At 43.6% G+C, this 12,303-nt stretch overlaps 1 protein-coding gene across 2 annotated transcripts in view; it reads left to right on the top strand.

The window, feature by feature from the left end:
* The window catches only part of LOC141172832 (uncharacterized), a 183,070-nt gene that overhangs the window by 23,818 nt on the left and 146,949 nt on the right, over positions 1-12,303 (top strand). For both annotated transcript variants that reach the window (XM_073657389.1, XM_073657390.1), the window contains exon 4: positions 9,822-9,975. In XM_073657389.1, the coding sequence (XP_073513490.1) occupies positions 9,822-9,975 (154 nt within the window). The remainder of the gene's footprint in view (positions 1-9,821; positions 9,976-12,303) is intronic.

Below are 12,303 nucleotides of genomic sequence, written 5' to 3'. Positions count from 1 at the left end.
ACTCACTATTCTGCTGGTGCAGTCACTGTGTACATACATTACATTACTGATCCTGAGTTACCTGCTGTATTATACTCCAGAGCTGCACTCACTATTCTGCTGGTGCAGTCACTGTGTACATAAATTACATTACTGATCCTGAGTTACCTCCTGTATTATCCTCCAGAGCTGCACTCACTATTCTGTTGGTGCAGTCACTGTGTACATACATTACATTACTGATCCTGAGTTACCTCCTGTATTATACTGCAGAGCTGCACTCACTATTCTGCTGGTGCAGTCACTGTGTACATACATTACATTACTGATCCTGAGTTACATCCTGTATTATACTCCAGAGCTGCACTCACTATTCTGCTGGTGCAGTCACTGTGTACATACATTACATTACTGATCCTGAGTTACCTCCTGTATTATACTCCAGAGCTGCACTCACTATTCTGCTGGTGCAGTCACTGTGTACATACATTACTGATCCTGAGTTACATCCTGTGTTATACCCCAGAGCTGCACTCACTATTCTGCTGGTGCAGTCACTGTGTACATACATTACATTACTGATCCTGAGTTTCATCCTGTATTATACTCCAGAGCCGCACTCACTATTCTGCTGGTGCAGTCACTGTGTACATACATTACATTACTGATCCTGAGTTACATCCTGTATTATACTGCAGAGCTGCACTCACTATTCTGCTGGTGCAATCACTGTGTACATACATTACATTACTGATCCTGAGTTACCTCCTGTAATATACCCCAGAGCTGAACTCACTATTCTGCTGGTGCAATCACTGTGTACATACATTACATTACTGATCCTGAGTTACATCCTGTATTATACTCCAGAGCTGCACTCACTATTCTGCTGGTGGAGTCACTGTGTACATACATTACATTACTGATCCTGCGTTACATCCTGTATTATACTCCAGAGCTGCACTCACTATTCTGCTGGTGCAGTCACTGTGTACATACATTACATTACTGATCCTGAGTTACATCCTGTATTATACTCCAGAGCTGCACTCACTATTCTGCTGGTGCAGGCACTGTGTACATACATTACATTACTGATCCTGAGTTACCTCCTGTATTATACTCCAGAGCTGCACTCACTATTCTGCTGATGCAGTCACTGTGTACATACATTACATTACTGATCCTGAGTTACATCCTGTATTATACTGCAGAGCTGCACTCACTATTCTGCTGGTGCAGTCACTGTGTACATACATTACATTACTGATCCTGAGTTACCTCCTGTATTATACTCCAGAGCTGCACTCACTATTCTGCTGGTGCAGTCACTGTGTACATACATTACATTACTGATCCTGAGTTACCTCCTGTATTATACTCCAGAGCTGTACTCACTATTCTGTTGGTGCAGTCACTTTGTACATACATTACATTACTGATCCTGAGTTACCTCCTGTATTATACTCCAGAGCTGCACTCACTATTCTGCTGGTGCAGTCACTGTGTACATACATTACATTACTGATCCTGAGCTACATCCTGTATTATACTCCAGAGCTGCACTCACTATTCTGCTGGTGCAGTCACTGTGTACATACATTACATTACTGATCCTGAGTTACCTCCTGTATTATACTCCAGAGCTGCACTCACTATTCTGCTGGTGCAGTCACTGTGTACATACATTACATTACTGATCCTGAGTTACCTCCTGTATTATACTCCAGAGCTGCACTCACTATTCTGCTGGTGCAGTCACTGTGTACATACATTACATTACTGATCCTGAGTTACATCCTGTATTATACTGCAGAGCTGCACTCACTATTCTGCTGGTGCAGTCAATGTGTACATACATTACATTACTGATCCTGAGTTACCTCCTGTATTATACTCCAGAGCTGCACTCACTATTCTGCTGGTGCAGTCAATGTGTACATACATTACATTACTAATCCTGAGTTACATCCTGTATTATACTCCAGAGCTGCACTCACTATTCTGCTGGTGCAGTCACTGTGTACATACATTACATTACTGATCCTGAGTTACATCCTGTATTATACTGCAGAGCTGCACTCACTATTCTGCTGGTGCAGTCACTGTGTACATATATTACATTACTGATCCTGAGTTACCTCCTGTATTATACTCCAGAGCTGCACTCACTATTCTGCTGGTGCAGTCGCTGTGTACATACATTACATTACTGATCCTGAGTTACATCCTGTATTATACTCCAGAGCTGCACTCACTATTCTCCTGGTGCAGTCACTGTGTACATACATTACATTACTGATCCTGAGTTACATCCTGTATTATACTGCAGAGCTGCACTCACTATTCTGCTAGTGCAGTCACTGTGTACATACATTACATTACTGATCCTGAGTTACCTCCTGTATTATACTCCAGAGCTGCACTCACTATTCTGCTGGTGCAGTCACTGTGTACATACATTACATTACTGATCCTGAGTTACATCCTGCATTATACTCCAGAGCTGCACTCACTATTCTGCTGGTGCTGTCACTGTGTACATACATTACATTACTGATCCTGAGTTACATCCTGCATTATACTCCAGAGCTGCACTCACTATTCTGCTGGTGCAGTCACTGTGTACATACATTACATTACTGATCCTGAGTTATATCCTGTATTATACTCCAGAGCTGCACTCACTATTCTGCTGGTGCAGTCACTGTGTACATACATTACATTACTGATCCTGAGTTACATCCTGCATTATACTCCAGAGCTGCACTCACTATTCTGCTGGTGCAGTCACTGTGTACACACATTACATTACTGATCCTGAGTTACATCCTGTATTATACTCCAGAGCTGCACTCACTATTCTGCTGGTCCAGTCACTGTGTACACACATTACATTACTGATCCTGAGTTACCTCCTGTATTATACCCCAGAGCTGCACTCACTATTCTGCTGGTCCAGTCACTGTGTACATACATTACATTACTGATCCTGAGTTACATCCTGTATTATACCCCAGAGCTGCACTCACTATTCTGCTGGTGCAGTCACTGTGTACATACATTACATTACTGATCCTGAGTTACATCCTGCATTATACTCCAGAGCTGCACTCACTATTCTGCTGGTGCAGACACTGTGTACATACATTACATTATTGATCCTGAGTTACCTCCTGTTTTATACTCCAGAGCTGCACTCACTATTCTGCTGGTCCTGTCACTGTGTACACACATTACATTACTGATCCTGAGTTACCTCCTGTATTATACTCCAGAGCTGCACTCACTATTCTGCTGGTGCAGTCACTGTGTACATACATTACATTACTGACCCTGAGTTACATCCTGTATTATACTCCAGAGCTGCACTCACTATTCTGCTGGTGCAGTCACTGTGTACATACATTACATTACTGATCCTGAGTTACATCCTGTATTATACCCCAGAGCTGCACTCACTATTCTGCTGGTGCAGTCACTGTGTACATACATTACATTACTGATCCTGAGTTACATCCTGCATTATACTCCAGAGCTGCACTCACTATTCTGCTGGTGTAGACACTGTGTACATACATTACATTATTGATCCTGAGTTACCTCCTGTATTATACTCCAGAGCTGCACTCACTATTCTGTTGGTCCTGTCACTCTGTACACACATTACATTACTGATCCTGAGTTACATCCTGTATTATACTCCAGAGCTGCACTCACTATTCTGCTGGTGCAGTCACTGTGTACATACATTACATTACTGATCCTGAGTTACCTCCTGTATTATACTCCAGAGCTGCACTCACTATTCTGCTGGTGCAGTCACTGTGTACATACATTACATTACTGATCCTGAGTTACATCCTGTATTATACCCCAGAGCTGCACTCACTATTCTGCTGGTGCAGTCACTGTGTACATACATTACATTAGTGATCCTGAGTTACATCCTGTATTATACTCCAGAGCTGCACTCACTATTCTGCTGGTGCAGTCACTGTGTACATACATTACATTACTGATCCTGAGTTACATCCTGTATTATACTCCAGAGCTGCACTCACTATTCTGCTGGTGCAGTCACTGTGTATATACATTACATTACTGATCCTGAGTTACATCCTGTATTATACTCCAGAGCTGCACTCACTATTCTGCTGGTGCAGTCACTGTCTACATACATTACATTACTGATCCTGAGTTACCTCCTGTATTATACTCCAGAGCTGCACTCACTATTCTGCTGGTGCAGTCACTGTGTACATACATTACATTATTGATCCTGAGTTACCTCCTGTATTATACTCCAGAGCTGCACTCACTATTCTGCTGGTCCTGTCACTGTGTACACACATTACATTACTGATCCTGAATTACCTCCTGTATTATACTCCAGAGCTGCACTCACTATTCTGCTGGTGCAGTCACTGTGTATATACATTACATTACTGATCCTGAGTTACATCCTGTATTATACTCCAGAGCTGCACTCACTATTCTGCTGGTGCAGTCACTGTCTACATACATTACATTACTGATCCTGAGTTACCTCCTGTATTATACTCCAGAGCTGCACTCACTATTCTGCTGGTGCAGTCACTGTGTACATACATTACATTACTGATCCTGAGTTACATCCTGTATTATACTCCAGAGCTGCACTCACTATTCTGCTGGTGCAGTCACTGTGTACATACATTACATTACTGATCCTGAGTTACATTCAGTATTATACTCCAGAGCTGCACTCACTATTCTGCTGGTCCAGTGTCTGTGTATATACATTACATTACTGATCCTGAGTTACATCCTGTATTATACTCCAGAGCTGCACTCACTACTCTGCTGGTGAAGTCACTGTGTACATACATTACATTACTGATCCTGAGTTACATCCTGTATTATACCTCAGAGCTGCACTCACTATTCTGCTGGTGCAGTCACTGTGTACATACATTACATTACTGACCCTGAGTTACATCCTGTATTATACTCCAGAGCTGCACTCACTATTCTGCTGGTGCAGTCACTGTGTACATACATTACATTACTGATCCTGAGTTACATCCTGTATTATACTCCAGAGCCGCACTCACTATTCTGCTGGTGCAATCACTGTGTACATACATTACATTACTAATCCTGAGTTACATCCTGTATTATACTCCAGAGCTGCACTCACTACTCTGCTGGTGCAGTCACTGTGTACATACATTACATTTCTGATCCTGAGTTACATCCTGTATTATACTCCAGAGCTGCACTCACTACTCTGCTGGTGCAATTACTGTGTACATACATTACATTACTGATCCTGAGTTACATCCTGCATTATACTCCAGAGCTGCACTCACTATTCTGCTGGTGCAGTCACTATGTACATACATTACATTACTGATCCTGAGTTACATCCTGTATTATACTCCAGAGCTGCACTCACTATTCTGCTGGTGCAGTCACTGTGTACATACATTACATTACTGATCCTGAGTTACATCCTGCATTATACTCCAGAGCTGCACTCACTATTCTGCTTGTGCAGTCACTGTGTACATACATTACATTACTGATCCTGAGTTACCTCCTGTATTATACTCCAGAGCTGCACTCACTATTCTGCTGGTGCAGTCACTGGGTACATACATTACATTACAGATCCTGAGTTACATCCTGTATTATACTCCAGAGCTGCACTCACTATTCTGCTGGTGCAGCCACTGTGTACATACATTACATTACAGATCCTGAGTTACCTCCTGTATTATACTCCAAAGCTGCACTCACTATTCTGCTAGTGCAGTCACTGTGTACATACATTACATTACTGATCCTGAGTTACCTCCTGTATTATACTCCAGAGCTGCACTCACTATTCTGCTGGTGCAGTCACTGTCTACATACATTACATTACTGATCCTGAGTTACCTCCTGTATTATACTCCAGAGCTGCACTCACTATTCTGCTGGTGCAGTCACTGTGTACATACATTACATTACTGACCCTGAGTTACATCCTGTATTATACTCCAGAGCTGCACTCACTATTCTGCTGGTGCAGTCACTGTGTACATACATTACATTACTGACCCTGAGTTACATCCTGTATTATACTCCAGAGCTGCACTCACTATTCTGCTGGTGCAATCACTGTGTACATACATTACATTACTGATCCTGAGTTACATCCTGTATTATACTCCAGAGCTGCACTCACTACTCTGCTGGTGCAGTCACTGTGTACATACATTACATTACTGATCCTGAGTTACATCCTGCATTATACTCCAGAGCTGCACTCACTATTCTGCTGGTGCAGTCACTGTGTACATACATTACATTACTGATCCTGAGTTACATCCTGCATTATACTCCAGAGCTGCACTCACTATTCTGCTGGTGCAATCACTGTGTACATACATTACATTACTGATCCTGAGTTACATCCTGTATTATACTCCAGAGCTGCACTCACTATTCTGCTGGTGCAGTCACTGTGTACATACATTACATTACTGATCCTGAGTTACATCCTGTATTATACTCCAGAGCTGCACTCACTATTCTGCTGGTGCAGTCACTGTGTACATACATTACATTATTGATCCTGAGTTACATCCTGTATTATACTCCAGAGCTGCCCTCACTATTCTGCTGGTGCAATCACTGTGTACATACATTACATTACTGATCCTGAGTTACATCCTGTATTTGTATTATACTCCAGAGCTGCACTCACTACTCTGCTGGTGCAATCACTGTGTACATACATTACATTACTGATCCTGAGTTACATCCTGTATTTGTATTATACCCCAGAGCTGCACTCACTATTCTGCTGGTGCAATCACTGTGTACATACATTACATTACTGATCCTGAGTTACATCCTGTATTATACTCCAGAGCTGCACTCACTATTCTGCTGGTGCAGTCACTGTGTACATACATTACATTACTGATCCTGAGTTACATCCTGTATTATACTCCAGAGCTGCACTCACTATTCTGCTTGTGCAGTCACTGTGTACATACATTACATTACTGATCCTGAGTTACCTCCTGTATTATACTCCAGAGCTGCACTCACTATTCTGCTTGTGCAGTCACTGTGTACATACATTACATTACTGATCCTGAGTTACATCCTGTATTATACTCCAGAGCTGCACTCACTATTCTGCTGGTGCAGTCACTGTGTACATACATTACATTACTGATCCTGAGTTACCTCCTGTATTATACTCCAGAGCTGCACTCACTATTCTGCTAATGCAGTCACTGTGTACATACATTACATTACTGATCCTGAGTTACATCCTGTATTATACTCCAGAGCTGCACTCACTATTCTGCTAGTGCAGTCACTGTGTACATACATTACATTACTGATCCTGAGTTACCTCCTGTATTATACTCCAGAGCTGCACTCACTATTCTGCTAGTGCCGTCACTGTGTACATACATTACATTACTGATCCTGAGTTACCTCCTGTATTATACCCCAGAGCAGCACTCACTATTCTGCTAGTGCCGTCACTGTGTACATACATTACATTACTGATCCTGAGTTACCTCCTGTATTATACTCCAGAGCTGCACTCACTATTCTGCTAGTGCCGTCACTGTGTACATACATTACATTACTGATCCTGAGTTACCTCCTGTATTATACTCCAGAGCTGCACTCACTATTCTGCTAGTGCAGTCACTGTGTACATACATTACATTACTGATCCTGAGTTACCTCCTGTATTATACTCCAGAGCTGCACTCACTATTCTGCTAGTGCCGTCACTGTGTACATACATTACATTACTGATCCTGAGTTACATCCTGTATTATACTCCAAAGCTGCACTCACTATTCTGCTGGTGCAGTCACTGTGTACATACATTACATTACTGATCCTGAGTTACATCCTGTATTATACTCCAGAGCTGCACTCACTATTCTGCTGGTACAGTCACTGTGTACATACATTACATTACTGATCCTGAGTTACATCCTGTATTATACTCCAGAGCTGCACTCACTATTCTGCTGGTACAGTCACTGTGTACATACATTACATTACTGATCCTGAGTTACATCCTGTATTATACTCCAGAGCTGCACTCACTATTCTGCTGGTGCAGTCACTGTGTACATACATTACATTACTGATCCTGAGTTACATCCTGTATTATACTCCAGAGCTGCACTCACTATTCTGCTGTTGCAGTCACTGTGTACATACTTTACATTACTGATCCTGAGTTACATCCTGTATTATACTCCAGAGCTGCACTCACTATTCTGCTGGTGCAGTCACTGTGTACATACATTACATTACTGATCCTGAGTTACATCCTGCATTATACTCCAGAGCTGCACTCACTATTCTGCTGGTCCAGTGTCTGTGTATATACATTACATTACTGATCCTGAGTTACATCCTGTATTATACTCCAGAGCTGCACTCACTATTCTGCTGGTGCAGTCACTGTGTACATACATTACATTACTGATCCTGAGTTACATCCTGTATTATACTCCAGAGCTGCACTCACTATTCTGCTGTTGCAGTCACTGTGTACATACATTACATTACTGATCCTGAGTTACATCCAGTATTATACTCCAGAGCTGCACTCACTATTCTGCTGGTGCAGTCACTGTGTACATACATTACATTACTGATCCTGAGTTACATTCAGTATTATACTCCAGAGCTGCACTCACTATTCTGCTGGTCCAGTGTCTGTGTATATACATTACATTACTGATCCTGAGTTACATCCTGTATTATACTCCAGAGCTGCACTCACTATTCTGCTGGTGCAGTCACTGCGTACATACATTACATTACTGATCCTGAGTTACATCCTGTATTATACTCCAGAGCTGCACTCACTATTCTGCTGGTGCAGTCACTGTGTACATACATTACATTACTGATTCTGAGTTACATCCTGTATTATACTCCAGAGCTGCACTCACTATTCTGCTGGTGCAGTCACTGTGTACATACATTACATTACTGATCCTGAGTTACATCCTGTATTATACTCCAGAGCTGCACTCACTATTCTGCTGGTGCAGTCACTTTGTACATACATTACATTACTGATCCTGAGTTACATCCTGTATTATACTCCAGAGCTGCATTCACTATTCTGCTGGTGCAGTCACTGTGTACATACATTACATTACTGATCCTGAGTTACATCCTGTATTATACTCCAGAGCTGCACTCACTATTCTGCTGGTGCAGTCACTGTGTACATACATTACATTACTGATCCTGAGTTACATCCTGTATTATACTCCAGAGCTGCACTCACTATTCTGCTGGTGGAGTCACTGTGTACATACTTTACATTACTGATCCTGAGTTACATCCTGTATTATACTCCAGAGCTGCACTCACTATTCTGCTGGTGCAGTCACTGTGTACATACATTACATTATTGATCCTGAGTTACATCCTGTATTATACTCCAGAGCTGCACTCACTATTCTGCTGGTGCAGTCACTGTGTACATACATTACATTACTGATCCTGAGTTACATCCTGCATTATACCCCAGAGCTGCACTCACTATTCTGCTGGTGCAGTCACTGTGTACATACATTACATTACTGATCCTGAGTTACATCCTGTATTATACTCCAGAGCTGCACTCACTATTCTGCTGGTGCAGTCACGGTGTACATACATTACATGACTTATCTAGCATTATCCTCCAGAGCTGCACTCTTTACACTGTGACTCTATTGTGTGGATGAGTTCCATGTGACCCGTGCACTGTCTCTAGGGGGGGATCTCCTGTGTGTTAATCTTGGACACTACTTTTCCATCAGGTACAAACACTATGAACGTTGGGCGACGGCCAATGACTTCCCGGTGGACAATATCATTAATGATGGGACGACCACCTATGACTCTCGGCTCGGAGCAGTTGCTGACTTGGAGCTCGCGATATCCAGCCGGAAGCTGAACGACGATATCATGGTGGTGAGCGCCGGCGCCTTAAGGACGGAGAATTTCCAACTTGTGCTGTAGAGGTTGTTAGATAACAACAAATACCCTGCGTAATTATGGTGTCGCATGATAAAATTCTCCTTATGCACCACCACAAGAAGGCGCTCATGAGCCTATATTAGATGGTTTTATTATGGGATTCTAAAGTTGGCAGCAGACAGGATCTTATCATGTATCTCTGTATACAGGGAGCTCCCCCTAGTGGTGACTGCAGACAGGATCTTATCATGTATCTCTGTATACAGGGAGCTCCCCCTAGTGGTGACTGCAGACAGGATCTTATCATGTATCTCTGTATACAGGGAGCTCCCCCTAGTGGTGACTGCAGACAGGATCTTATCATGTATCTCTGTATACAGGGAGCTCCCCCTAGTGGTGGCAGCAGACAGAATCTTATCATGTATCTCTGTATACAGGGAGCTCCCCCTAGTGGTGACTGCAGACAGAATCTTATCATGTATCTCTGTATACAGGGAGCTCCCCCTAGTGGTGACTGCAGACAGGATCTTATCATGTATCTCTGTATACAGGGAGCTCCCCCTAGTGGTGGCTGCAGACAGAATCTTATCATGTGTCTCTGTATACAGGGAGCTCCCCCTAGTGGTGGCTGCAGACAGAATCTTATCATGTATCTCTGTATAGAGGGAGCTCCCCCTAGTGGTGACTGCAGACAGAATCTTATCATGTATCTCTGTATACAGCTAGCTCCCCCTAGTGGTGGCTGCAGACAGAATCTTATCATGTATCTCTGTATACAGGGAGCTCCCCCTAGTGGTGGCTGCAGACAGAATCTTATCATGTGTCTCTGTTTACAGGGAGCTCCCCCTAGTGGTGGCTGCAGACAGAATCTTATCATGTATCTCTGTATACAGGGAGCTCCCCCTAGTGGTGACTGCAGACAGGATCTTATCATGTATCTCTATATACAGGGAGCTCCCCCTAGTGGTGGCTGCAGACCGAATCTTTTCATGTATCTCTGTATACAGGGAGCTCCCCCTAGTGGTGGCTGCAGACAGAATCTTATCATGTATCTCTGTATACAGGGAGCTCCCCCTAGTGGAGGCTGCAGACAGAATCTTATCATGTGTCTCTGTATACAGGGAGCTCCCCCTAGTGGTGACTGCAGACAGAATCTTATCATGTATCTCTGTATACAGGGAGCTCCCCCTAGTGGAGGCTGCAGACAGAATCTTATCATGTATCTCTGTATACAGGGAGCTCCCCCTAGTGGAGGCTGCAGACAGAATCTTATCATGTATCTCTGTATACAGGGAGCTCCCCCTAGTGGAGGCTGCAGACAGAATCTTATCATGTATCTCTGTATACAGGGAGCTCCCTCTAGTGTTGGCTGCAGACAGGATCTTATCATATATCTCTGTATACAGGGAGCTCCCCCTAGTGGTGGCTGCAGACAGGATCTTATCATGTATCTCTGTATACAGGGAGCTCCCCCTAGTGGTGGCTGCAGACAGGATCTTATCATGTATCTCTATACACAGGGAGCTCCCCCTAGTGGTGGCTGCAGACAGGATCTTATCATGTATCTCTGTATACAGGGAGCTCCCCCTAGTGGTGGCTGCCGACAGAATCTTATCATGTATCTCTGTATACAGGGAGCTCCCCCTAGTGGTGGCTGCAGACAGGATCTTATCATGTATCTCTGTATACAGGGAGCTCCCCCTAGTGGTGGCTGCAGACAGGATCTTATCATGTATCTCTATACACAGGGAGCTCCCCCTAGTGGTGGCTGCAGACAGGATCTTATCATGTATCTCTGTATACAGGGAGCTCCCCCTAGTGGTGACTGCAGACAGGATCTTATCATGTGTCTCTGTATACAGGGAGCTCCCCCTAGTGGTGGCTGCAGACAGGATCTTATCATGTATCTCTGTATACAGGGAGCTCCCCCTAGTGGTGACTGCAGACAGAATCTTATCATGTATCTCTGTATACAGGGAGCTCCCCCTAGTGGTGACTGCAGACAGGATCTTATCATGTATCTCTGTATACAGGGAGCGCCCCCCTAGTGGTGGCTGCAGACAGGATCTTATCATGTATCTCTGTATACAGGGAGCTCCCTCTAGTGGTGGCTGCAGACAGGAACTTATCATGTATCTCTGTATACAGGGAGCTCCCCCTAGTGGTGGCTGCAGACAGAATCTTATCATGTATCTCTGTATACAGGGAGCTCCCCCTAGTGGTGGCTGCAGACAGAATCTTATCATGTATCTCTGTATACAGGGAGCTCCCCCTAGTGGTGGCTGCAGACAGGATCTTATCATGTATCTCTGTATACAGGGA

This window comes from Phyllobates terribilis, unplaced genomic scaffold (assembly GCF_046119375.1).
Source record: "Phyllobates terribilis strain yellow unplaced genomic scaffold, ASM4611937v1 Scaffold_12__6_contigs__length_324123572, whole genome shotgun sequence".
NCBI classification, from domain to species: Eukaryota; Metazoa; Chordata; class Amphibia; order Anura; family Dendrobatidae; genus Phyllobates; species Phyllobates terribilis.
Note: the sequence above shows the minus strand (reverse complement) of the source record. Positions and strands in the feature narration are given on the sequence as shown.